Here is a 25,882-nt window from a genome sequence, read left to right as displayed (position 1 = left end):
TGGCCAAGAAAAATCAGGTTAAACAGCTCTGCGGTAATTTACGTTTGTCTCGAAAAAAAGCAACACACGAATGTATGTGAGTAGGTAAGCGATCATGTAAGGTCCGTCCAGCAAAGCGTAGAAAGCGCAGCAACAACAAAGGCGTGTAATGCGCTTAGCGAGATCTATTACAGAATAAAGATATTTCCTCGGAGCCAGTGTGTGTGTGTGTAGCAGTGAATCAGCGTTCTACATTTCGATATATCCCACGAATCACAACCAATCAAAAAAAGCATCTTTAATGAGTTTTTGGAAATATTTGTTGCATTGTATATTTCGAGTTAGCAAATTTTTCATTGAAAGTTGTTGACCTCTTGGCATATTCAAAAATAACAGTCAAAGTTTATAATAGGTAAAATAAAATAATGATGAGTATACCCCATCAACTGATCCGTAGAGCTACAAACTAATTAAAAAGAGTGATCATCCAATAAAAAAAAAATACGATCCAAATCGAAAATAAACAACAATTGCGTTGATTATTTGATTTTCGTGGAGTCATCGGGCTACTGCTATCGATTCGCATCCAAATCGTACAGCTTTAAGACCAGTTAAAGCTCGACTTGGAAGCTGAATTGCAACATACAAATATGTATAAAGGGGCGTAGTTAAATTCAAATAGGTTAGGTGTTTAAGGATGTTTTCTAAATAAAATAATCGCCTTCTTTTCCCATATAAATCAGTTGCTGGAGCATGCCAAATATTATTTGAGTATTCTTGCGCCTTGTTGCTGGTAGCTTTAGCTTAAGCTTAGGTTGTGGTTTGAGCTTTGTACAATGTTTAGGGTTAAATATTACGGCATAAGTTAGCATTAAACATTAGAGTCTAGGTGTTAGCCCGGTTTAGGTTGCATCTCTATATATTTGCTCGTTCGCTTAGAGCGGCTCCAGTGCCGCTGGTCCGTGGGGACTGCCCTCTAGCTTGCGCCACACCACGTTGCACATCTCCCGCACCAGCGCCTTCTCCCCATCATCCATCTGGTCGAGGGCACTGCCGGCCAAGTTGCCCAGACGATCGCGTTCCAGCTGTTCCCGTACCTCGAGGACCTGCAGGGCACGCACTACGGCTTCCGGGCGTCCGGCAATCGGTTCTGGCAGTTGGATAGCCGCAGCTGCTGCCGCTGCAGCGGCCACAATGTCCTGCTGTTGCTGCTGGGTCTGTTGCGGATGCTGATGCTGTGGCTGCTGCTGGTGGTGGTGCGGCGAGGGTGCTGATTTGGCTGGTGCTGTTGGTGTTGGCGTTGCTGCAGACGTGCCCATCGGCGTGGGCGTATTCTGTGGCGTGGGCGTCGTCGTCGCCGTTGTCGTCTGCAGATGGGCCGTTGGCGTGGTGCGTTCTTCTTCCAGCTGCTGGATTCGCCGCTCCAACGAGCGCACGTACTGAAGCGTCTGATCGTTCAGCGTGTGGGCATGACGTAGATCCTGAGAAAAAGTTAAAAAAAAAAAAAGAAAAGTTTTAGTTTCCTGTTTTATGGATTTCTTTCTTATTAGCTTTTACCTGTGGCAGTTGCCGCTGCTCTGCATAGTTCCGTAACGCGGTAATGGTCTCGTCGGCATTGGTACTGGAGCTAGAGCCATCGCCATCATCGCGCAGCGCGTTTCTGGTGGCGGCACCGCATCCAGCGCATAGCGCGTTGGCTGCCACATGAGCTCGTTCCTCGTCCAAATACAGGCAGAGCTCCTTGAGCTCCAAATTATCGGTGATTAGCTCCTGCTGCTTATCATCCAGCTGACGTAGTTTGTTCTGTAAAGAAGAGGTATAAAAATAGATATTATATTTTGGATAATTTACCACCTCCCACACTCACCTGATAGGCAGCCACCTCCTGACGCATCACACTGGCCGTGTACCGCCCGAATCGCTGCCACTCCCTGGCCAGCTTACGGCCCTTTTGCCGATCGTCGTCGAGGAAACAGCACAGATCCCTCAACTCCTGGTTGTCGTCCAGCAGACGCTGGTTCTGCTCCTTCAGTGCCCGCAACTCATTGACCAGCGACTGCAGTTGACGGTTCTGTTCGGCGGTCAACCGGCCACCGCCGTTGGTCGAGGGTATTCCCGTGCCGCTGGACGTGACCGAGGCATTGGGCGATGGATGCTCCTGGTCGGGCTTGCGCACAAACTTCAGCATATCCTGTGCCTGTCCCTGTCCGCCCTTCGCTCCCGTCTGGTGTTGCAGATAGCGAGAATGCTGCTGCTGCTTGATGGAGTCGGGTATGTAGATGCTCGATAGCTGTGGTATATCCGGCGGATACTTGATGGGCAAGTGGGGCTTTAAGATCCCTGTTCCTGGCTGCGGGGGTGGCTGATACCTCGGCGGTATAGAGTGGGCGGGAGCCGGTGTCTTTAGCTGCGGGCTGCGCAGAGTTTGCTGCTGCTGTTGCAACTGGTAGAAGCTGCGACGTTGCTGCGGTGGCTGTTGCTGCTGCTGCTGCTGGCTAGCAAGATTAGGCAATTCTTTAGCCGATTGCTGTTGGATGGGCAGGCGGGAAGTCAATGCCTGATGATGATGCTGCTGCTGCTGCGTTGAGTGCTGCTGGTGTATTGTGGCCACGGTCTGCAATTGGTGTGATTGCTGCTGCTGCTGTTTTTGGGCTGGCGACTGCGCCGCCGGCGTTGGCGTTCCGCTTTGTTGCTGCGTTGAGTGTTGCTGGTGCGGAGTTGGAGCTGCCGCTGCTGATGTTGTTGTCGTTCCTGGTAACAATGAGCGTCTCTGATGGATATGTTGCTGCTGCTGCTGATGTTTGTTAATTGCCTGCGCCGCTGCCTGGGCTTTGCCTATTATTTTGTCAACGCTATTTATTTTTATCAAATTATTGTTTAAAGTGCTTGCTCCGTTTGTAGTTGCTGATGTTGCTGCCGTGTTGGTTAATGACTTTTGCTGTGCTTGCTGTAGTTGTTGTTGTTGCTGCTGCTGCTGTTGTTGATTGCCGGACATTTTTGTGTTGGTTCCTTGTTTGCCTTCGGTGTCGTTTCGGTGTTTTCCTGCCCCGTCGTCGTCGTCGGCCCTCGCCTTAATCTACTCGGTCGGAGTCTACGACCTCAGCGCCATATTGTCAAGTCACTGCAAGATAAACAAAAAATAAAAAAACGGGCAAGGCATTAGCAAAAATATATAGTGGAGGGGAGAAGAGAAAAGAAACTGTAAGTAAACAATAAATCAAGGCATTACTCGGTGTAATTTATGCGACAGACGAGGGCACGCCGCCAGTGTAGCATAATTAAACCTCCATTAGACTGCCGCGAGACGCTGATAGAAAGCGAAATGAGCATTTATCGCGCCACTGGAGCCATGACATGCCACACGAGCCACATACTTACAACGTCCTCGCCACGGAGTGCTCAACAAAATGCAACCAAGCGTCTCCAAAATGTCGCCGGGCACACCGCCAGAAATAGGAGCATGGCACTTGTAAACGTAATATTTGCTCAGATTTATAATATTTAAATTTAATGGGTAAATGCAATGTTAATGTTGTTACAAATATTAGGGCAGGGACTCCATATTTCATGCAAGATATGGTTTTGCTGGCTTTTGTACATTATATTTAAGAAGTAATAACAGGAACTTGAATACTTAATGGACTTATTTTCATAATTGCTTTCTTGAAACAAGTTTAAAATAATTGTAAGTTATAAGTTTTTGTTGGTCCACAGAAATAATTAGCGCGACGTGCGACCTTTTAATGAGCGTTTAAGTTCAAAGAGGTCAAGGTTTACCGTTTATAATTAAATAATCATAATTTGCTCTATTCTTTCATTAACAAAGCTCCCTATTTTCACTCTTTACCTTTTTACAAATATTTTATTATTAAAATACATTTTGCAACGATTTTTTTCCCTGTGTCACATAGGGAATATGTCTTGGATCTCTGGTTTCTGGCCGGGATCGGATCGGTTGGGTGGATGGCGCTGAAGCGTCTAATCGCCAGATGGCGACTCGTGTGCGTTGACTTAAACGGAGGCTTCCGCTTCTGGTTTGGAAACCGAAAGCCCAGCCCGATGCACTGAATCGCATATCGTCGTATTTGAATCTCGAAAGTGAAATTGTTGTTCATGCTTTGATGGATGTGGCAGTTACTCTGGGGCAGGGAAATTGAAATGTTGCAGAGCCTTCGTCGCTTGACATGATTGTGATTATGGTAATTTGGTCTTTCCATTAAGATTGTGTTTTTTTATAGCTTGTAATGGCTTAGTTATTTGTGTTGCATCAAAACGATCTAAACTATTTGAAATTATATATTTTTTATGTGATTCTTTGTATATATTTTTGGCTAAAATATAACAGATATCCTCCCAGTACTCTAAAATGCTAAAACGTTGGAAAAATAATGATAATTTTCAAGGTCTTTTGAAGGGATTCCTACAGGTATCGAATATTTATAGTTTCCTTTAGTTAATTTTTTTATTTTTATGGGATTGTATTAATGGAATGTACCTTATAAAAAAAATATAATAGGAACATTTTACCAAGTTTCTTATACTCAACCCTTTATTAAGCCTTTAGAAATTCCTGTTTAGCATTACAGTCTCCACCATAAGCCATAATAAACCCTCAAGAAAGGGTTTACAACTTCAAACTGCTCTGTAAGTAATCAATTTTATTTTAATTCCGCTAAGCGAACATCTGCATATCAGTTACAGCTCAAGGAACTGGCATATGGCCTAGAACTGAAGGGTCTCTCCCCCTATCCTTTCATTTTTATAGCTATTTAGGCTGTCAACTTGAAGATCCGTGGATTCCCCTTGGAACAAACGAACCATCAGGGCGAGAAAATAATGACAACAGGTGTGAAATGTGAGTTTCCCGCGAAGGAAGAAAGGAATTTACACGCAGCAGACGAAAAAGACAAAAGTTCGACCACCACCACCACCAAGCAACCACTTCCCCAATGCCAAAACCGAAGCCATTCAGATCTTTGGGGCATACAAGAAATTACAGAAGAAACCGGACAAAAATTGCGCAAAATAACAAAAGAATGTGGCGAGGGCCTGGCCGAGGCTGGGCTTTGGCCCTTCATTGTTGCACTCTGATCGGATGGTCGGAGCGGAGTGGGATCTGCTGTGGCATTCTGGAGGGAAAACTTACAAAACACGGCAACAGTTGTAAATCATCGAATTACCTCAAAATAATAGCAATCGCTCTTTGCCCGTTTGGGGGGCCTCAAATTGCCCAAAAGCAAAACGAAAATGCAAAGCGAAAAAAAAGGGAGAAACAGCAGTATCGGAAAAGAAAGGCTAATCGGATTCGGGAAATGTAAAATACTCTAATTTTTACAAAAGATACTTAAAAGAAGTTTTATCTAAACATAAATTCAAAAAAGTTAAAGCCTAAGGGAAAGAATTAATATCTTTTAAATACCTATCAGACTTTGGTTGGTTTAAAAAAGCCAAGTACTCCTTTGAAGGGCATAGAAAACAATGCATTGCAGCAGCAGCAGCAGCAGCTCCTCTCTTCTCTTGGAAGACAACAGAGAGAAGAACGGAGACAGGGGGCGATGTCTTGAGTCACAGCCTCTACAAAAACAAAGACTCTCTGTCCCGTTGGCGTAGTTTTTGGCGACTTGCGAAATGAAGAAACCCTCCAAAAAACTTCGTGTGTCAGTTACGCTTAATGAGCACAAATATTGCTCTCATTGTTGTTGCTGGGTTGCTGGGTCGCTCTGGTGTAGATTTACTGGCTTTGATTGCCAGGCCGTGTGCAAGTTGAAACTTGGATCGACTCTCGGCCTGGGTCTCTTGAGTACCCAGTCCGATTGTGACTCTGACTCTGAGTTTGAGTCTCGGGTCCCCCAGTCGGAAATGCCAATACTTAACCCTCAACAGCCCCTTCGTTTCGAGTACCCCGCTTCTGGTTCCCTTTGTCCCGGTTGGTGAATCTTCCTTTTTTTGTGTTATTTTTGTTTTTTGGCTGAGATCATGAGAAAACGAAGGGGAACAGTAAATGAAAAGCTTTGCGGGTAGCAAATAAAAACGAAGGAATGGAATTAACATTGAAGTTCGATAAAGGAATTCTTAACACTGTCACAATTGAAGAAATTATAAAAGAGATTTACTTTAAATGTGATTAATCAAAGGTTTTAATCCTAAAATTCTGACTTCACAATCAGCAAGATGATTATCTAACCAAACTAGGCTAAAAACATTATAAAAATAAACTATAATATTATCAAGATATATGAATTATTAAATATTGTTTATTAAAATGCAAAGACCTTTTTAACCCTGCTAATTTATAAAAAAAAATCTCCTTGGTACAGTCAAAAACTTGATTTTAAAGGGTACTACCAGAAAAGGCCTTCAATTTGTAGCATATGTGCACAAACTTCGTGTTAACCTTTTCCTTTAGCGAATCGCGTAGAGACCCCTCTTTCCGCCAAATAGCAAATCATCACCTGGTTCCAACTGAAGTGGGCATAAACTCGTAGACGAGGGTAAGGGAGTAATATATACAAAAATAAATAATAAAAGTGAACATTTCGATATGCGTGTATAAAAGCATGTTTGGCCTTCGGCGATGAATGTATGTATGCTCGACGCACTTAAGGCGAAGTATTTATTCCTTTATTTTACCTTTTATAATTTTAATTTTTTTTTACCGCCCACTTATGCGTGAGGGTTTGCCCCCTCTTCCTCTGCCTTTCGCTAATAAACTTTTGATATTGCTAATGGTTGCCATTGTTAAAGTCACAAAAAGCTTAAAAAGAAGGAGAAGGCGGGAATCATAGGCGTTGGCCCGGAGTTTGCTTTTTTGCAAATAACAAATTGCCATAATTAGTGGCATTTTAATTTGAGGTTCCAGCTCACAGTTCGCCCAGTGCCTACAGAAGAAGAACCGTATGTAAATCGGAATTCATAACGAGCCGAGTCTTATTTTCCCCGGGGGCCAATCGCTTCTGCTTCTCAAACAGAAGGGGCAAAGGTGTTGGAGTGCAAAATTATGAAAATTACTCTGTACCTTTCCCATGCTTAGTGGGTGGCTTCTTCACCGTCTGGATGGCTGGGAAAACTCCAACTCCAGATCCTAAGTCGACAATGGACAATAAAAGAAGAGTGGCACACAAAAACTATAATAAGTTTTTAATGGGTCTAGCCATGAATTTATTTGTTATAGATGGCAACTGCCAGATACAAGCTAGTTAATGGAAAAACAAGACAAGGGGTTAAACTGGAAGCTATACACGCAAGTTGGAGAAGTGAATAAGAACCTGGTGTGGTGGGCACATTATGTAAAGGAAGGTGCATATGTATATCAACAGATCATATTTTTTCATATTTTATATAATTTAAAACAAACATGGCTGGGAATTTTAAAAGATATTTAATACAAAATAAAGCCCAGCAATGGTTATGTATTTTCCGAAATAATTTGCACGCAATCAATTTTGCGAAATAATTTTAATTTGCTTTTTAAATGTAATGATTAAGCAACTTTGGACTGAACTTGGCAAGCATACAAAATTGCAGTTGATCACTTTTACATAATCTTTAATAAATAATCACTTTTTGATGTTCGATCATTATTTCTGCAAATGAGCTTCATCAGCTTGATTTTTGCCATTTTTTCTCTCCTTTAAATATCTATCGACGTCGGCATATTTGTTTGGCTTTACGCGATTGCCCAACAGACCGTGAAACAAGTGTTTAATTAAGGAAATGAGCGTAGAGTCAAGTACGCAAACACGCACACGTGCAGGCAGGCAGAAATTAAATAAACCCCAAAAATACAATCAGCGAAAAATAAAACAAAAATTGGTTAATAAATGTAAAACCAAAAAGGGGGAGAAATAAATAAATAAACATGGATGGTTGGATAAATGTATGGCTGGTTGAAAAACGCTCAAAGTCACTCAAGGTTAAGAAATCTCACCATTGAGCGCACGCACACGAATCCAAGCCCTGGCACTGGCACTGGCACCCAAGATTCCAGGCAATGACAGCTTTTTTCGGCTCTTGCCGAGTGATGACAGCCCCGAGTCAGAAACGGAGTCTTAACCCAGAGCACCGAGAAATGTGAAAACCGCAAGTCATGTGGGTTAAGTACACTTACTTAACAACAATTCCAAAACTGACCGCTCGCGCCCAGACAATAAAATCCGTAATGAAAAGGCAAAAGCTCGGCGACGACCGAAACTTGTACTGGTTTTGTACCTGATTGAAGTGAAATAGGATCGACCAGGGATGTTGGTTGGGAATCAAGGGAAATGGAAGGTAAACTTGTAAACAAAATTACTAAATATAAGCTTTTCCTTAAGCTTGGCTTTTGGTTTTTGTTAATAATCTTTAAACGACTGGAAACCTGGACTGGAATGATAATGTTCATGTATCTTTTCATCTTATAATTTTTGTTAGAAAACCACATCCATGATTGCCTCTAAGCTTAACCGAGCCACCAACAGCACACATCAAGTAGACAAGCCAAACCAGAACACCCACACGGGCAATTCGAGAATATGGGCAATAGCAATACAGAAAGTCTCCCGATCTCGGGGCTGCCACGCTCCATTGCATTTGGATACGGATTTGCATTGCACGCACCAAAAAACGCGTGGTAAGAGGCAAAAAAGCGTCTCCATATATCCATTCATATATCGTTTTTCAAACGCTGTGCTGGTCGACTAAAGCCGGAGAAAACCGAAATAAATATCATATACGCCTTCACTGCTCGTATCGAATGACAAACGACAGGCGACGTTAAGTCATACAGATGACTTTAACTTCAAGAAAAAAAAACCAAATAAAATAAAAGAAACAACTTTGGCGGAAGAGCGAAAATGATTGTGAATGAATGAATGAAACGCAGACAAAAGGATCCACACACGTTGCCATTCAAAAGACTCAGGGCACAAACTCACTCGCCTCTCAGCTGCATGGGCACAATTTATCAACGGGGCTCGGCTTGGGAAGATTTGTAACCATCAAAAGACGATTATGTTGCACGTGACACTCTGGCCCGAGATTATTCCCAGCCTCCCGCCTTCCTGGAAAAGAACCCAATCCGGAGTCTGGGAAAATTGATACGCTTGAAACACACGCCAAGATTATAGACCAAAATCAGAATCGATTCGACTATAATTTTCCAAATCCCCAACGCATACACATTTTGGAGGCCACCCACATTCATGTCTGTGTAGTGGCTCTCTTTTATGTTTCGGCCATAAACGTATAGAGCCATGTGTAGCACAGTAGGCAAGCCACCAAAAACACCTAAACAATGCAAAAAGCCAACAACAAATGAAAACAAAGCTGAAAAACAAAAGCCTCGTAAAGCCGTGCGAAGAGGAAGAATTGTAAGTGAGTGAAGGTTAAGCGATAAGTCAAGATTGCGGTGGGAATTTGTTTGGTGAGTGGGGTTAAGTTGATTACAAATGCAGCGCGGCTTTTCCTAATGAAAAGCTTCACAAACTGGAGCAGTAGCTGGATAAAGAGTAGTGTGGGAATTATAATTTCCATTCGGCTAATGGAATGAGGAAGTGGGGTCTTAGGAAATGGATTTTAAAGAGTAGAAATATAGTTACAAAGAAGTTAGTTTTGTGGTTATATAAAGACAAATATTAACTTAATCATGCAGTTATTTTTACTAACAAAGTGCCAAGTATTTTCCACAACAAATACTTAGAGCTTAGAGTCATAATAAAACAGAGAATTAAGTCATTAAAATAGGGATTCTAAAATAATTAAATTTAACAGCTATTAGAAACCTACATATAAGTTCAAAGATCTATAAATTGGGTGTAGAATAAATTTCTAAAAAGTCTGCCCACTTTCTTCCGCCGCGAGCTTCGCACAAACACGATCTCCAGGGGTCTAATGGCCTACAATCTGCTTAATTATGTGCTGAGCTGCACAAGCCAACAGCAAACTGAACAAAATTAATATGTAGATTATTTTATGAACCTCATGGGCCGGAGAACGACTAAATCTATGTAGGTCTCTTATCTATATTTTATTCGAGTTAGGCCTAAACGAAGCGGCTCGAGCTAAGGCCTTTTTAAAGACACTCCCCGAGCAAATACAATGCGAGAAATCCATAGCTCAGCCAATCCCTCAATCGGCAATGGCTGGAGAATACAACTTCCATATCTTGGCTTTATGTTGTTATGGTTTATGGGTATCATTTGCGTCAAGTCTACGTCGCATATTTGATTTTTACGACAGCCGGGGTAGACGAGTCGCCGAGTCTCCGTGGACCGCCCGTCGATCGCCATAAACTTGGCCATTTCATGCGCGGAACTCCCAGCGAACGGCCAACACTTTTGCACAAATTATTTATGCATGTAAATTAACAACGGAGACTGAAACAGCAAAGATCGTTTCTGCTAACTTTCGAAATTATCGAAGAACGAGAATCTTTCGGCTAAGAACTCATTACCACGCCCTCTATCAAACGTAAGAGATATCTCTGAAAAACAGTTACAACATCCACATTAACGAAGAACAAGCAACAAATTGTCGAAATATGCAAATTTGCAAGACTCGTCGGCGTACAGAGAAACATTAATCTTAAAACCAGCATCGAGCGAGTGGAGTGGAGCGACTTGCAAACAGAATTCTTGCCAAAAGCAAGAACATAAAAACCTAAAACGAAGCCGATGCTTAGAAGAATCTACGCCCTCCCTCTCCGGTTTTTCCTTACGTTTTCTTCTTTTAAATATTTTTTGGTTGGCCCCGTAACCTAGTAAAGTTCATATGTACAAATATTTAATTATCATCTGGCTGGAGGCGGTCTAAAAACATTCTTCATCAACCATACTAAACATTTTTTTTTGGTTTGAAGAAACTCTGTTCCACTCGGGTGTAAAATTTCTGTACAATCATGCCTCTCTCCTCTCTAGAAAAATTTATAAAGAGGAATAAAAATTCATGTATGCTAATGTTTGATTTCTACTCTTTTTCGATTCTTTTGTTGACTCTGGCATTTCATTAATTTTGGGCTGCTGAAATTCTTTTCGAAACCTCAGCCGGGCTAGGCTACTTTCGATTTTTCCTTTTGTACGACTTTATTAGAAAAACTCACTCCTCCTCTAACCATAATTCACACTACCCGAAAACTTTTGAATACATGTGGGCGGGCGTCTTGAATTTGAAAGAATGGAGAGAGCGCGTGCCTTATATGGTGTGATATTTTGAGATTACGAGTTAACAACAAGTGTGGGTGGATTGTCCAGTTCGGATTTGTTGAGGGTCTAAAGAAAATAAGATGAGAATTAAATAATTCAGTGTTGGAATTGTAATGGTTGAAATCTTTTATAAATGGGATTAACAACTTGAAGTATTATTATTATTATTATCGATTTTTGATTGATTTTCGAGAACTTATCATGATTATCAAAATTTATAATCATAATTTCACAATTTTCCAAGTTTTTAACTTAGTTGTTCGTTTTTTTCTTGGTTTCATGCCAGGTATTTTTAAAATAAAATCTATATTATACTTTCCCATCTAAATTCTTTTTGTTTTCTTTCAAAACACATTGACTCATAACTCATTTTAAAAGGTTAATAATTAGATAGAATTATCCCTATTTAACCCAAATAAATAAAAAGTGATTTATACTTATCACTGGATACCTACAACCGATCTCATTCTTTTCTTCACAATAAAAAAGAAGATCATAAAACGAAAACATAACTAGATCAAACTGGGTGTGAGAAAGGGACTATCAATCTTTTACCTATTCCCCGGGATTATGGAAGAACCCGGCATAATAATTTATGAAGGCCCTAAAATGTCCTCAACTTTCTTCTCCTGTCCTCAACGAAGCCTACCTCACGTACAAAATACGTGAAAGAGGCAGGGAGAAAAAGAAAACAATAAAAGAAACCCGAAAACAAAACATTATGTAAGCATTAGCACGCTTTAACCTAACCCCCCTCCCACACACACACGTTACACAATAATAATAAAAAAAAAACCTAAAAACAAAGTCTAGAGCGTGAAGTAACCATAAAGAACTAAAACAACAACGGCAATAACAATTAGCGACAGGGGAAAAGGCAAGGCGCGCATGCGCAATAAATACCTAAATGCCTAGAGCAAATAGCCAATATCCCTTCTATGCCCCTCTGTCCAATTAAATTTCTATTAATTTTTTACCAATAATAATTCCCGAGCAATGCCATAAAAGCGGAAACCATTAAAATGACTCTGAGAATCTCTTGGCTAACCAGAAGGAAAAGGCGGAGGCAGAATTCTATTTCCTTTCTTGGGCACAAAAGCCGCTTAGAGCAGCAGAAGGGGCGGCACTTCTTTTGTCTGCCAGCGCAACAAACTTCCGGATCGAAAGATTTATTGAAGAAAGACCCCCGGTTCCAGAAGGAGTAACCCCACCTCCGGAGAGGTAAGGCGGAGTTGCCGGTAAAATGGATAGAATGGGAAGGGAAGTGTTACACACATCGAAGAGCTGAGAAGAAATTGCGTTGCAGCTTTTTTACATGAAATTTATGAACTAATTAAAAGACCGTTCCGTATATAGCGGTGATGAAAAGACCAGAATAAGGGGAAGGGAATTGTGGGGGATGGGGAGTATCTGTAACCCAATACGAACATTGGATGTACACTGTAAAAGAGGTGCTTTCATTTACTTAGCTTGTAAATAAAAGCTTGAGTTACAATTCTGTTATAAAGACCGAGAACTAAGATCTATAGCCATAGTATTTCTGCCAGTGTGTATATCTTTTGGTCACTGAGGCATGTCGGACGCTGTCTTCGCAACAACAGCTGGACAAGAGGCTGGAGCGGGCTGAAGGTGAGTCGGAGAGGTGGGGGTTTTGGCCTTTCGATGGATGCTGCTGCGTTGTTGCCGCTGCTCTTGTTTATAAATCAAGTCACATTAAGTGTAATAATAAACGCAGATCGAGGCAAACTGTGGAGCCGGTTCTCCGCCCGCTCGATGTTGCCACTTTCAGTGCGGGTTCTGTGGCGGCGGCGAATTGAATAAGTCATAAAAAGGGGGAGGAGGGCGGCGACGCAAGGTGGGAATTAATAAAAATCGGACCAAATTATGGCAGAAACGCGGCGTTATTTTGTTGCGTTCTCCGCTCGGGTAATTATGGAGAGCATGCCAAAAGAGAGTGGCTACAAAGAAGGAGAAATGTCAAAACTCACGCTTCATTGCCGTCGCCTGTCTTCTCTTCGAGAGTCTCCGCCGAGTCTTTCAGTCTTCTGGTCTCTCGCTTTGCTAACGATAACGACAACAAAATGCTGATGGCACAAATTATAGTCAAGCAAGAAAGAAAAACGGAGACGGAGCTGAAGTTGGAGCTGGAAAAAGCCGCAGCTGAAGACCGGCAGTAGTAGTAGTAGTAGTAGAAAGCAGAAAGCTAGCCAGAAAGCCTGGGTCCCCAAGCCCGCTTTGTCTCGAGCCCCACAATTTCCGCCATTTATGACAGTCACAAATCGAGTTATACTCACATACCTACCGCCTCGGCTTTAGCTTCAACCTCAGCTTCAGAGTCGGCTGCAGCTTTAGCTTTAGCTTTGGCCTCAGCTTCGGCTTCGGCCTCAACTTCGGATTCAGCCTCTCCTCAAGACCGCGCGCGTACTTTCTAATTTCTAGGCGCACTTTTTCCCTCGTTGCTCAGAGGCTCCCTGGCTGCCGTTTGTTGATGTTATATACCCTAACCATATGGGGGTTAGGATAAACTTTACTGAGGCATTAGCTAAACCTTTTGATAAAATAGTCTTACAAATTTTATTCGGAATTAAAAATTGTCATTTTATAAGCTAGGAAAAATCAAATTTGCACATTTTTCCCCCTGATATCGCATAACAGCACACTTTGTGCTTATATAAAAATAAATTAAGCTCGAATGTAGATACTAGTTTATCCTTTTTTTATAGTATATAAACAAATCGGTTACTTACAAAACAACACTTATTTTACAATATTTTTCTGTCATTGGTTTTTGTTGTCCAAACAAGTTTTTTCGTTTTTATTTTTTATTGTTCATCTCTTCAGCGGCCGCCAAGTGTTAATGTTCATTTGTGCATGCGATATTCTCCAAATTGCATGCAATAGAAATTTGTTGTCGAGGTCGCACTGCCAGCTCCCTGCCCCGAAGCCCCTCGTCAGACCACCCGGCACCATAAACATAACCATTCACAATGGCAGAACGGCAGCAGAAACAGCAAAAAAAAAAAAAAAGAGGAATATAAAAAAGAAACGATGCTTTTGGAGGAGGTTTTTTTTTTGGTAGCTAAGTGATGGGAGGTCAAATCAGTTACAGTTACGTGAGGCTGTTTTGGGCCGACAGGAGAACGTTGGTCGTCAGCCAGTTTCGGCCAGAAGCAGAGCGAATGGAAAGTTAAGGAGGAGGTAAGGCCTCTGGCTAATGAACTTGAATTGGAGCACTCCTCAAATCTGAACGGAAAAACGCCAGATCCAATTTGAGCATTGATGATCTAATGACAGTTCCAATCAGTGGATCACATTTACATTCCATCGACATGTATGTCGAATTGGATCATTTGGTTATTAGGAGCTGGTTCGGTGAACCATGAAGGCTCTATCTGAATGGTTTAAGCAAAGAAGATTACAATTAACTTGACTTAAATAGATCAAGACAGATGCAAGGATACTGGGTAACAGTTAGATCGTTTCTGGTTAAAAAAAATTGAGTTTAATTGAACTCTGCTGGAAATACATATGAAATTCCGAAGTATGAAAAGTAGTATCGATGAAATTACCCATTATTTGTGATCTTATCATTTGATCTGATTTACATGCCTTGAACATGATATGAGGCTGGTTCTAGATCAGTTATCATAATTTTTAACCGGTCCCGTTTCGATCATTTCAAGAATTTATAGCATCTCCAGTAGAAAGACTTGTTTTTTTTTACATTCTGTTACAGTTACTTCAAATCAATTTTCCCGGCGAATGCTTAGAATATTTTTAGATTTCAGTAATTTAGAAAAGCTGCACTCTCGAGACGCCCCCTTTGGCTTCCTCGGCATCTCCATGGGTTTTGAACCACATGCTCATGGCCGTTTGTCATTTCCAGAGGCGCGCCAATTGCCGGAGTGGCCTGCCAAGCATTTTTGCGCTCTCTGTGTGAGAAAATGTGGCCGAACGGTTAATAACAGGGGAGTAGGTTCGCTCCAAGGGGGGTCACCGGGGCGTGGAAGGTGCGGCAACGGCAGCAGCAGCAGCAGTCAACATAACTGAGCCTAAAGGAAAAGCGTGTGCACCGCAACAATTAGGGTGAAAATAATAGCACCTAAAATGTCACTCAACAAAATTATTTTGAGTATATTTTGTTCTTATTTCTTATTATACTTTCTTTTTCCAAGTAAAAATTTGTATACAACCCAATTCTTTACTATAGACAGCGCAGTCTTTGGACAAATATCTGCGCGTTCTTTATTTAAAAATAAATTTGCACTCCTACTTTTCTCACCGCAACTGTGCGCAACTATGTGACTATGCGGAGGAGATGGAGGAGATTCCAGCGATGGCTGCCGGGACAGGAAACTTAAACTAGTTCTAGTGCGAGTAGCTGGCTTCTAGCCGGGCCATAAACTGGGACACTTGTTGCGCCAACTTGGACACTCGATCGCTCGATGGCTGGATGGCCGGATGACTCGCTTGGAGGCAATCAAACTGGCAGCAGTCCCGGGATGACAAAAAGACAAGGCTTCCCACGCAGCAGGCCCTCCCATTTCCCATTCCCTCTGGGTACAACAAAAAGAGAAGCCAACCTAAATTGTCTTAATGGACCATGAAGAGCCCGCGGAGATACCAAGAGACCCAAACACCTCAAGTAAAAAAAAAAAAAACTCAAGAAACCGAAAAAAAAACCTGATACTGCAGATGGCAGCAGGCGCGTAAATCTAAAAACCGCCCAATTAAACAACAAAAAATGTATATAAAAAACAAGGCGACACAGAAAACAAAATCACCTCAGCGAGGAAGAAAGGCACCAAAAGAGTGAGCAGGAGAAAGAGGGCCGGCGGCGATGATGTTGGCGTGGATAAGCCCAAAAGAAAGTTTTCTTTCATTGACAAAAATTTCTTACTTGGCTGTCTTTTATTTTCCGCCGCGTGCAACGAACTTGGCCCGAGTTGGCCGCGGGGCAAAGAGATCTTAACCCTTTAAGATGCCGGGCCAAGAAGCTCTAGATAAATACGTATGTAGTTGTTGCTGTCATGCTTTAAACTTAAAACGTAATATTGTAGCAATATTAGAGGTAATTTAACAAAAAAAAGTAGTGAAATTATTTATATGTCCCGAAGAAGGTTTAAAGACTTTTGTTTACTTTATAAAGAGTTAAAGATAGTTTATTATGAAAGGATGTCAAATTAGCAAAGCACTTTTCCTGTACAATTTGGAACAATTTATGGATGTTTTCATTATCCCAACTAACTGAGTAGGGTTAGAAATTATTTAGATATTTGCTTTATATTCGACCGATTCTCTATCCTTTGGCCCATATTGCATCTGTTTTCCATTCATCGCGTTAATGGGTTAATGTTGCTGCTGCTGCCTGACGCTTTGGCATTAGTTACAGTTTTCCGATACACGAAATTGACTTTACATATTTCAGGCAGCAGTCGATGTAACAGGTTGTTGTTGCTGCCTCTGCCTCTTTCACTCGCACACACACCAGCACATGTATCGCCTTGCTGCACATTTTGAAATGCTGCGCCTGCGCCTGCATTGGCGTCAGCGTCGCTGCTTGTACCTGTTGCTGCCGCCGTGTTGTTGGTGTTGCTGTTGCCGTTGCAGCCGCAGCATCGCTGGGGCGGCAGAGGCTGCTGGTTTTGTTTGATCTTGTGTCTTATTGTTGCGCGTTGTCGTGTATCTTTCTGCCTGTTATTTGTTGCTTTTCCTCTATCCTATCGCTCTCTCTGCCTCCCTGCCTCTCGCGCTCTCTCGTTAAATTTATTGGCGCATATAAATGCCTCAAAATTGATGTTATTGTCGTTCGATATTCCTTTTCTCTCTCTTTCTTTTCTTCCTGCTTGTTTTGGAAATTGATTTTTACTTGTATCTTTATGGCCGTAGTGTTTCTTCAGAGAGGGAAACCTAAAATGGCCTGGAAAATGGGAAAAGCAGAGACAAAAGGGGAATAAATATAAGGCCGGGTGGGCGTAGCGCTGACAAAGTGGGCGTACCAAAGAGAATAGAGCAATTTTCGGATGGAAGGGCAGCGGCAGCAGCAGAAGGGAGCTGCTGAGATCTAAGGAAAGGGGCAGCAATGAGTTAATTTCGAGTGGGCCGGGCCGAGGGATCTTAACTCGAGTTACGTGGGCTTCCTACACAGTACAAAAATATTATAGCTAGCCTGTTATTTATGAATTAACTGCTTTTGCCAATTTGTTTAATATTTAAGTCATTAAAGTAAATGTACAGATAAGATAAGGTTATTGAAGTGGTTGCTTCTTAAAATAATAAAATAATACAATTTTGCATGACTTTATTTAAGAGTCTCAAATGAAGGTGGGGGAAAACGTGGGCAGGGAAAATGGAAACTTGCAATTGGCAAATCCAAAAGCAAAACTCACCTTTTGCGAATGCCAGGAGATGTGTATGTGTGTTTTTTATTCCAATCCGAACCTCCTTCTCGGCTCGTCTCGCTCGATCCTTCTCCTCTTTCAAAACAAATCACAAATATTTGCGCATGCGCATTCCAGGGATACACACACGCACACACACTCGCGCGCTTGTGTTGCGGCTAATTGTTTAAACAGCGCAAATTATTCTTCACACTAGTTTTATTTGTTTGTTTAACAACTACTCCCCCCTCCCGCGCGCGATCACACTCACACACACCACAGTACTCGCAGAGCTCACGCACGGCTTTCGCGCACTCGCTTATTTTTCTTGTATGTATCTTTTATTGGCCCGAGTTTTCCTGCCCTTTTTGGAGAGCCAAAAAGACGCGTTGCGTTGCCGTTTGCCCGTTGCTGGTTTTGCGAATTATTTTGGCACCGCAAAAGCCTCGGAAAAGGCGGATTTTCCCGGTGTCAATTGCATTGGGCTAAAAGCACTTGCACTGCTGCGAATGCCACAGATCACAGATTCTGCGCAAAATAACGCCAACAAAATTCGCAATAAACAAGGAATTAATTAACGTGCGTCGAAAAGCGCAGACGCCAAGAGCTCAAAGGCGGCGAAGCCGTGTAAAAAATTCCATATTTTTCCGCTGGTATTCTTGTTACAAGTAAAGCTGTCACATCCTGATATTTTAAAGCCGGCGATCAGTTTTTTGGAATTATATTTAACGGAACGGACACGAGCAGCGCAGTCGAGAAATGTTAGCGTTTTGAACGTTAATCTAGAGCCAGTGTTACCAGATGAAAATTTGGCTCTCCCCCTAAAAAAATCCCAAAAAGTTGAAATTTCCCCCTAAAAAATCCTGTTTTCCCCTAAATTAAAAAAATCAGTTAATTTCATAAATTTGAGGAAGAATCATCTTTTTGTTACTTAATTTTAATGTTTTTTTTATGCATATGCATCGATAACATTTTCTGAAAACTCGGTTTGAAAACCTCTTTGTTCACAAAATTTTTATAAAGTTGTTGAAATTGTTGGTTAAATCACTTTACTTTACAACTAAACTTCTAAGATGATTAATGAAAAATTATTAATAATTAATTATACAAGAAAATATAAATATAAAAAATCAGCTGATCTACACCCATTCATCTACGATGAATATCGATTACCGCACAGTGAACATGGTCACACTTTGCGAATTGTTGCTCTCAAATTTTGCAAAACTATTTCGTCTCTCTGGCCGGCTTTAAACAAAAACAGCTAATAATTGTTTTAATTTCAGTATAACTTGATAGACCCACGTCCAAAATGGTGCTATGCAGGTTCTTCCAGCAGGGCTCCTGCCGGTACGGCACCAAATGCAACAACGAGCACTTCGATGTCAAGTGAGTGAACATACAAAAAGTAAACAAAACAGACAACAATTTACGAATATATGTATCCTAGGGTATATCTTAAGGCCGACATGGAGTCCGCCATCAATGGCAAAATGTGGCCCTTTTCCGCCTACGGCCCGTTCAAGGATAAGGCCAACTTCCCCAACTTCATTGAAGATCAGTCATTCGACGAAGTACGCTTTATGTGCTACGAGGCCAAGCGGCAGAACACCTTCGAGCAGTTCCACCAGCAGTTCAACCGGGAGGTCCAGGAGGCCACCAACAAAATGAAGGCCATGCTACAGTTGTCTCCCCAGATTTTGGACACGATGATTAAGATCTACGAGTCGGCGGAGGGTGCCAGTGTCACGTCTGCTCCGCAGCAGTCCAATAATCTATTCGCTACAGCCGGTGCTGCTCCCAATGCTTCGGCATCCTTATTCGGCAAGCCCACATTGACCACGGGAAACATTTTTGGAGCCGCCACTGGCCAAGTGAACAACGCTAGTAGCATTTTCGGCGGCTCTATGGCGACTGGCAACACTGGCACCAGCATTTTTGGGGGTCCAGCGGCTGCGGCACCAGCACCAAATGTTTTTGGACAGCCACAGCAGCAACAGCCGCCCCAGGCTGCGACTCAAGCATTTCAAGGAGGTAACATCTTTGCACAGGCAGCAGCTCAGGCTCAGGTCCAGCCGGTGAATCCCAATCCTTTTGGTAGCTATCCGGCTGCCGGGGGACTCTTTGCTCAAGCAGCTAATCCCAATCCAGGAGGATTATTTGGCCAGGCAGCTCAGCAGCAGCAGCAGCCACAACAGCCACCCTCTGGATTATTTAGCCAGGCAGCTGGATTCCCAAACCAACAACAGCAGCTCCAGCAGCAACAATTGCAAATGCAGCAACAGCAGCAGCAACTGATGATGCAGCAGCAACAAATGCTGCAGCAACAGGAGCAACATCAACATCAACAGGCGGCCAATGCAACTCCATCCTTGGCTTACAGTAAAATGGAAGAACTGACTGCCGATGAAATAGAAGCTTTTAAGTCAGATCAATTCTTGCCAGGCCATTTGCCCTTTAAGCCACCGCCACGAGAACTCTGTTAAGCCAAAACTGCTGTTTTAAGTAAGTTTATTTAGAGAATGTATATATTTTTTAATGATTTTTTGTTGAATGAGCTCCCAATTACACGAATGCTTTTACGTAAATAGGTTTTGCTTAATTCTTACTTGTATTTTTCTCCTTCATAATAAGTCTAACTAAACTAGTGCATCATCATGTTGAGACGTTCCATGTTGATGGAGTAGACCGCATGGGAACCAATCAGGTTGCGATCCTGAAAGGCTTGCTGGCAGTCCTTAAGGGTGATCACTGTGGGTTCGCTGGGAAGACTGCAAAATAAATGAATATAAAAAGTAATTAACATGAGAACTGCATAAAGTTTAGAATATAAAACTTACACTTCCTCGCAGGCGGAGAGAAAGACCATATCGTCGTTCTGTCGCCGCATAAAGTTATTCAATTCCTTGTCCAGCTCCAGCGGTGTGTCATCCACCTTTTGTCGAGTGACTGTGTTGCGCAGGGACGGATCTCGCAGCGGAGCACCCACGTCGTAGTAATAGTTGCCTTCACCGCTGGTCTTGTAATGCTTGCGCTTCTTAATTATAGCTGCAAGTAAATCCTTGAGCAGCACCTGCACGGCCATGGCCACATACTCCGCCACGCTATCGTCGACGGAAACCAGTCCAATTTCCCAGGCACCAATCAGGAAGCGACCCATAATGAAGCCGGCGTCGGGCAGGAAGAGTTCCTGAGCACAGTACCTCTGCGATGGCAGTTGCTGCTGCGCGGCCTGGTCACCGCCGCTGATTGTTGGCGGCGGGCGGATCACCTGCATGTTGTCCTCGGCCACAAAGTCCAGCATCTCGCAAAGCTCAAAATTGAGGCGTTCGGTGAAGGTGCGCGAGCTCCTCTTGCGTCGCTTGCTGCGATTTCCGCTGCTGCTGCTGCTGCTAGTTTGCAGCGTCGACGGCGTATGCTCCATGGGGGCGAAGGCATCGATCTTGTTGAGCAGCGCCAACAGAAACTGATTGTGCAGGTGCAGTTTATCCGGCGAAAGGATTTTCCGAGACTCGGCGTCGAACTCCTCCTTGGTCCAGCGGTTGCGAAACCAGTTCTTCATGTTGGCCCGGTAGCGCTCCCAGTTGTCGCCAAGAGCCACCACCAGGGCCTCCTTGGTGGACAGCACTCTGTCGGTCAACATTTGTTAATAATTAAGTTATAAATTGGAGAATTGAAAAAGTTGGGCAGGGAAATGAAAACAAATTTTAGCAGCAGCTGTTCAGTGTGGCCGTTTACAGCCAGAAAATACTAAGAGCGGTCGAGTATTTTTAAGACTGAACTGATTCAAATTTGAATTTTTAATTTTAAAATCTTTATTATTAAAATTTTAGAATATGACTACAGAATAGATACAAAAAGAATAAGGAATTCGTCAACTATGTTGTAAATTAAAAAAAAAAAAACAGTTTTACAAACCTAAAAAAAGGGGTTACAATATTGAGAAGTAAATAAATAAATAAATATTAAATAGAAATATTCCTTTGGAATTGGGAGGTCTCCCGTAAATACCATGAGATGGTAATAAAATAAAATAAATTACGACAAATCTTCCGGGCTTCCAAGTCAACTAATTAACGCGATTCCATCGCCACACGGTGCTGTCATCGCAGACGCATACCAAAATCGAGCCGTCCTTGGAGAAGGAAGTCTGCCGGATGGTCGAGTTGCTCTTGGGATGCACCAGCTGACTGCACTTGGTCAGATTCGGGTCGTTGCAGTCCAGTTCCCACACGAATGTGGTGCCTTGTTGATTGCCCAGGGCCAGTATCTTCTGCCAGGCGTTGAAGGCGAAGCGCACAAACCAAATCTCACACATCTTGTAGTCGAAGTGATGCAGCACCGTGGTGGCCGACTCCTGCGGCTGAATCTCCCGCCAAGGGGCCGAGAGTTTGCCCGGCTTCCAGCAGACAATCGAATTCTCGCAGGACTTGGAAAAGACAAAGTCACCGAACCACTGAACACAATCCACGTAATTTCGGTGTATGTCGCGCGTAGAAAAGTCCGGAAAATGTTCCTTGATGGTCGGAAACGGTGCCGTGTTCTTGTTGGGACTAAAGCCAGAGCTCAGCTCAATGGCCTCCCTTATGTCCGGCTTGTCCAGCCGCCACAGCTTCAGCGAGTGATCCATTCCGCTGGACATTATGCGATCGCCCCGCAAATCAAAGTCGATGGATAGCACCTCATCGCGATGGCCCTCGACGCCACCAAAAACGGCTACGCACACGTCCGACTGAATGTTCCACAGCCGCAGCGAGTGATCTTTGCTGCCGGACAACAGTAGCTGCGGTCTAACCGGATGAAACTTCAGCTCGTTGATGGCGTGCCCATGGCCAATGTAGTTCTTGCTGCACTGATGCTTTACGGGATTGAAGATACGGATAACGCCACGGTAGCCAGCTGCGGCCAGTACAGGATCTCCGGTCTCGACGTCGTATGACCAGGCGCACGTGTAGAAGCTTTCATCGGTCTGAAAAAAAAATTTTAATTGGAGTACAGCACTTTAATACTACGTATACCTACGTCTGGATCCGCGTAGACCTGGAGCAGCCGGATGCCTTCACCAGACTCATCCTCGCTGCTCCTTTCGCATTCGTATATTGAAACCCGATCCTTGCCCACGGTGGCGAACACCTGCGGCTGATTCCTGTCCAGAAACGGATTAAACTGCACCCCAAAGATCTGGTGGTTGTGGTCCTCACGCACATGACAGCTGCAAGGCATTCGAGGATTAGATTGGTTACTAAAATCCGAACTGTCTCTCTCACCTGTACTTGTAAAGCGGTGGCACCATTTTCGGAGCCTTGGCCCGTCGGCACAGGCGGTTTAGCTTTCGCGTGTTGGGCGATTTGCTCCTGGTGGTTGTTGTGGTGGTGCTGAACAGGCTGGCGGAATCGTCCCGATCCACGGAATCGGCTTCGTTCTCATCCTCCTCAGGTCCAAAAATGTTGCCGGCACTGGTCGTTGCGGGAGTTAAAACTGTTTCCGGCGGGGATTGATTCGTTGAATCGTCTTCTGCGTTTTGCTCTTCCCTTGGGGAATCCGTCTCACTGGGATTGGTCTCCCTCATGGTTGGTTTAACTACAAATAATTTCGCAGCTTCTTTTGTTTACAATCAGGAGTTTGCCGCCGGTGGTACCGCAGATTGACTACACGAAAATACCACCACGGGAAAAATACTAACAAAGTGAAAGTAACCAGGGTGTCAACATCTTACAATTGTAATATATTTAAACCTATTTGGGGACATTTCGCTTAATCTACTTTTTAGTGGGCGCATTCTTGGCGGCCAACAGCTCATCCAAGTAAGCCTCTACCTCCTTGTGCGCCTTGAAACTGTGCTCGGTGCGGGAGACGGCTTCGTTGGCGATGACACAACGCAGCAGTTCCGCCTTGGCCTGGACGAGCTGCATCTCCGCCTGCTTCAGTTTGAGCTCGTTTGCCAGTTGGGGACCCAGCTTAAGTTCGGCGGCGTCCCTGAGCATTGAACACTTGCGCCACACCAGTTCTACCAGCTGCTCCAGGCCCCTGCGATGCTCCTCCTCCAATTGCAATATCTCCTTCTGGTCGGCACTCAGCTCTGTCTCCCGGGCGAAATCATCTGGAAACTCTTCGCGCATCTTGTCTCCTAACTCAGCAACGGCTTGCAGAGTGCCTCTCAGACGGGTAAATAGCTTGTCGCGTACAGTTTTCCGATCAACGTAGCTCAGAGGTGGAAAACTGCTGGCATCCTGCAGACCTGGCGGAAACAAGGGGATTTGAGTTAATTCTCTTAAAAGGGTTAGTAGCAAGCAGTTACCTAGAACGTGTTCCTGACCGCCATCGTTCTCGCCCAGACGCATGTAGTCCCCGATGGACACCAATTTGAGGACATTTTTTGTTTGCAGACTCTGATCTCGACCCAGATTCAGGCGGCGCAGCTCAGCCAGCACTAGTTTCAGCTTGAGCACTCTTCTCAGTTCGGTATCGCGCGCTTCCCGCAGATCTTCGGAATCTGAGGATAAAATCGTAGTGGACGGATCCTTCATCGTGATTTTTTGGATGGGTTAAAATGCCGGAATTTTATTGTTTTATTCGAAAAGGCATCTGCCGGTGGTCTGGCAGCACTGCGCTTGCAGAGTATGACCAGAAGCGGCATCGCTCGTGCTACCAGACCAAAAGTACCAGATCGTGTCTCTGCCCGATTCGGCTAACCGCTAAGCCGAGTTTCGCCTGGCCACACTGTTTGCCAATACGTTTTCAAAGGGTAGCGCTGGAAAAGCTTAAATTGGAGAAGCATGTTGATCACAGATCTCATACAAAGTCATCCGTATTGGGCCATCGCATTGGGTGCTGGCACCATCCTAGCATCCGAAGTGATCTGGGGGGCGATCAAGTATCCCTTGCGCCTGATCGGGAAGCTAAGGCCGCCGCGGGTCCACGAAGTTGTGTTTTTCAACGAATTGGTAGAGAACTGTTACTCCCTTCACTACAATAATATCAGGTCGGATTCGGAGGGATCGATGGAACCCGACAGCCAGTGCGCCAACCCGTACTGTACCATCAAAGGTATTGGCAAAATGGTGAAGCAGATCGATCAGGCAGTGTACGCCGTCGACATTGCCATCTACACGTTCACTTCGATGGCTCTTTGCGAGGCACTCAAGCGGGCATTGCACCGCGGCGTGTCCATCCGGATCATCAGCGACAGGGAGATGGTCTTCTCTTCCGGCTCGCAGATCAATCTTTGTGCTGACTTAGGTGTGCCGGTGCGCGGGCCTACCACCACGTTCCTGATGCACCACAAGTTTCTCGTGATCGACGGCGTGGAGCGGGTGCAGGAGATCCAGCGCCTCAAGCAGCGCAAGTGGATGCAGAACACCAGAAGCGTCTTAATCAGCGGATCTGTTAACTGGACGCGAATGGGATTTGGTGGCAACTGGGAGAACTGTATTATCACGGACGACAAGGTGCTGGCGGGCGCGTTCCAGGCGGAGTTCAATCGTATGTGGAAAGCGTTCAAGAGCTTGCGGGAATAGGAAGGCAAGTAGAGGCCGAGGACTTCGCTTAAGAAACCTAATAACTTTAGTATTTGTTACTAAATGAAATAAAATTAATTTTGTATGAATACAAAGAAAATACCAATAAAGACCAAAAACTAATTACCAAAATAATTAAAAGAAACAATTTGTTTCTGCTTTAACTGTATACATTTATCAGTGTCCTCGAAATTAATGTTAGAAATATACAAGCATATAGATTTAACTTTTAAAACGTTGAACTTAAAACCACGAATTTCATTATCTTCTAAAAATATTTAGCCTTAAGGTGCTATTTGTCTTGTTGTTTCAACTTGTCCGCCCGCCGCGAAAATGTCTCCTTCAAGAAATTCAGGCGTTCGATCTCTGCCCGAATTTCCTGGTACTCCAGGTAGGATACTCCAGACTTTAACAAAATCTCCTGTTTAAGTGTGAGCACACGAGCCACCTCCTTTTGCTTGCGCTGGAGAGCCATTAACTTGAGGGACATGGCCGAATCCTTGGGAGCCTTCGACTTTTTAGCGCTCTTCGATTTCTTCGACTTCTGTGGGTCATAAGATTGTTACAATTTCGGCTAGAGAAGATATGTTTATATCATACTTTACTAATTTCCATTGTTTACTGTAATATTTCCGCGTGCTGTTTTGTTATTGTGGTTACACGTGCGAAGAAGAAGAAAAACGGTGGAAAGTATTTTGGTTGAATGGTATTTTATGTGGTCACATTAATTTTGAAATTTTTGTTTAATACTCCTGTAGTTTAAAAATCCCAAAAACATGTACCTGTTAAATGTGCAGATATATTTAAAGTAAATTCTGCTTTGTTTTTC

At 43.5% G+C, this 25,882-nt stretch overlaps 7 protein-coding genes across 9 annotated transcripts; 2 read left to right on the top strand and 5 right to left on the bottom strand.

The window, feature by feature from the left end:
* Window positions 1-300: 300 nt before the first annotated feature.
* On the bottom strand, window positions 301-18,307 carry Ccdc85 (coiled-coil domain-containing protein 85). Of its 2 annotated transcripts, XM_017169021.2 has the most exons (4): window positions 17,546-18,307; window positions 1,847-3,100; window positions 1,537-1,782; window positions 302-1,460 (listed from the first exon to the last, which is right to left on the bottom strand). In XM_017169021.2, exons 2-4 carry the CDS (start codon window positions 2,972-2,974, stop codon window positions 915-917), a joined length of 1,920 nt encoding a protein of 639 aa, XP_017024510.1. In that variant the 5' UTR covers window positions 2,975-3,100; window positions 17,546-18,307; the 3' UTR covers window positions 302-914. The 2 variants fall into 2 exon arrangements, with proteins under 2 accessions (XP_070144884.1, XP_017024510.1); XM_070288783.1 differs by lacking the exon at window positions 17,546-18,307 and having other exon boundaries at window positions 301-1,460; window positions 1,847-3,054.
* Window positions 18,308-18,716: 409 nt separating this feature from the next.
* LOC108076357 (uncharacterized) lies at window positions 18,717-20,039 on the top strand. Its single transcript, XM_017169158.3, has 2 exons — window positions 18,717-18,925; window positions 18,987-20,039. The coding sequence occupies exons 1-2, from the start codon at window positions 18,849-18,851 to the stop codon at window positions 20,020-20,022; spliced, it is 1,113 nt and encodes a 370-aa protein (XP_017024647.1). The 5' UTR covers window positions 18,717-18,848; the 3' UTR covers window positions 20,023-20,039.
* A 3-nt stretch (window positions 20,040-20,042) lies between these two features.
* On the bottom strand, window positions 20,043-21,272 carry Ada1-2 (transcriptional Adaptor 1-2). The gene is made up of 2 exons (XM_017169169.3): window positions 20,377-21,272; window positions 20,043-20,307 (listed from the first exon to the last, which is right to left on the bottom strand). Exons 1-2 carry the CDS (start codon window positions 21,177-21,179, stop codon window positions 20,181-20,183), a joined length of 930 nt encoding a protein of 309 aa, XP_017024658.1. The 5' UTR covers window positions 21,180-21,272; the 3' UTR covers window positions 20,043-20,180.
* A 124-nt stretch (window positions 21,273-21,396) lies between these two features.
* escl (embryonic ectoderm development protein escl) lies at window positions 21,397-23,174 on the bottom strand. Its single transcript, XM_017168859.3, has 3 exons — window positions 22,804-23,174; window positions 22,559-22,748; window positions 21,397-22,505 (listed from the first exon to the last, which is right to left on the bottom strand). The coding sequence occupies exons 1-3, from the start codon at window positions 23,103-23,105 to the stop codon at window positions 21,606-21,608; spliced, it is 1,392 nt and encodes a 463-aa protein (XP_017024348.1). The 5' UTR covers window positions 23,106-23,174; the 3' UTR covers window positions 21,397-21,605.
* Window positions 23,175-23,233: 59 nt separating this feature from the next.
* dgt2 (dim gamma-tubulin 2) lies at window positions 23,234-24,155 on the bottom strand. The gene is made up of 2 exons (XM_017168880.3): window positions 23,835-24,155; window positions 23,234-23,774 (listed from the first exon to the last, which is right to left on the bottom strand). The coding sequence occupies exons 1-2, from the start codon at window positions 24,061-24,063 to the stop codon at window positions 23,296-23,298; spliced, it is 708 nt and encodes a 235-aa protein (XP_017024369.1). The 5' UTR covers window positions 24,064-24,155; the 3' UTR covers window positions 23,234-23,295.
* A 39-nt stretch (window positions 24,156-24,194) lies between these two features.
* Window positions 24,195-25,188, top strand: zuc (Mitochondrial cardiolipin hydrolase zuc). The gene has a single exon (XM_017168870.2). It carries the CDS (start codon window positions 24,313-24,315, stop codon window positions 25,051-25,053), a length of 741 nt encoding a protein of 246 aa, XP_017024359.1. The 5' UTR covers window positions 24,195-24,312; the 3' UTR covers window positions 25,054-25,188.
* A 13-nt stretch (window positions 25,189-25,201) lies between these two features.
* Window positions 25,202-25,814, bottom strand: LOC108076162 (uncharacterized). 2 transcript variants are annotated; one of them, XM_017168891.2, is made up of 2 exons: window positions 25,654-25,814; window positions 25,202-25,597 (listed from the first exon to the last, which is right to left on the bottom strand). In XM_017168891.2, the coding sequence occupies exons 1-2, from the start codon at window positions 25,666-25,668 to the stop codon at window positions 25,346-25,348; spliced, it is 267 nt and encodes an 88-aa protein (XP_017024380.1). In that variant the 5' UTR covers window positions 25,669-25,814; the 3' UTR covers window positions 25,202-25,345. The 2 variants fall into 2 exon arrangements, with proteins under 2 accessions (XP_017024380.1, XP_017024389.1); XM_017168900.3 differs by having other exon boundaries at window positions 25,202-25,594; window positions 25,654-25,809.
* Window positions 25,815-25,882: the final 68 nt, after the last annotated feature.

Source organism: Drosophila kikkawai, chromosome 2L, assembly GCF_030179895.1.
Source record: "Drosophila kikkawai strain 14028-0561.14 chromosome 2L, DkikHiC1v2, whole genome shotgun sequence".
Lineage (NCBI taxonomy): Eukaryota > Metazoa > Arthropoda > Insecta > Diptera > Drosophilidae > Drosophila > Drosophila kikkawai.
This window is presented reverse-complemented; position numbering and strand designations above follow the sequence as displayed.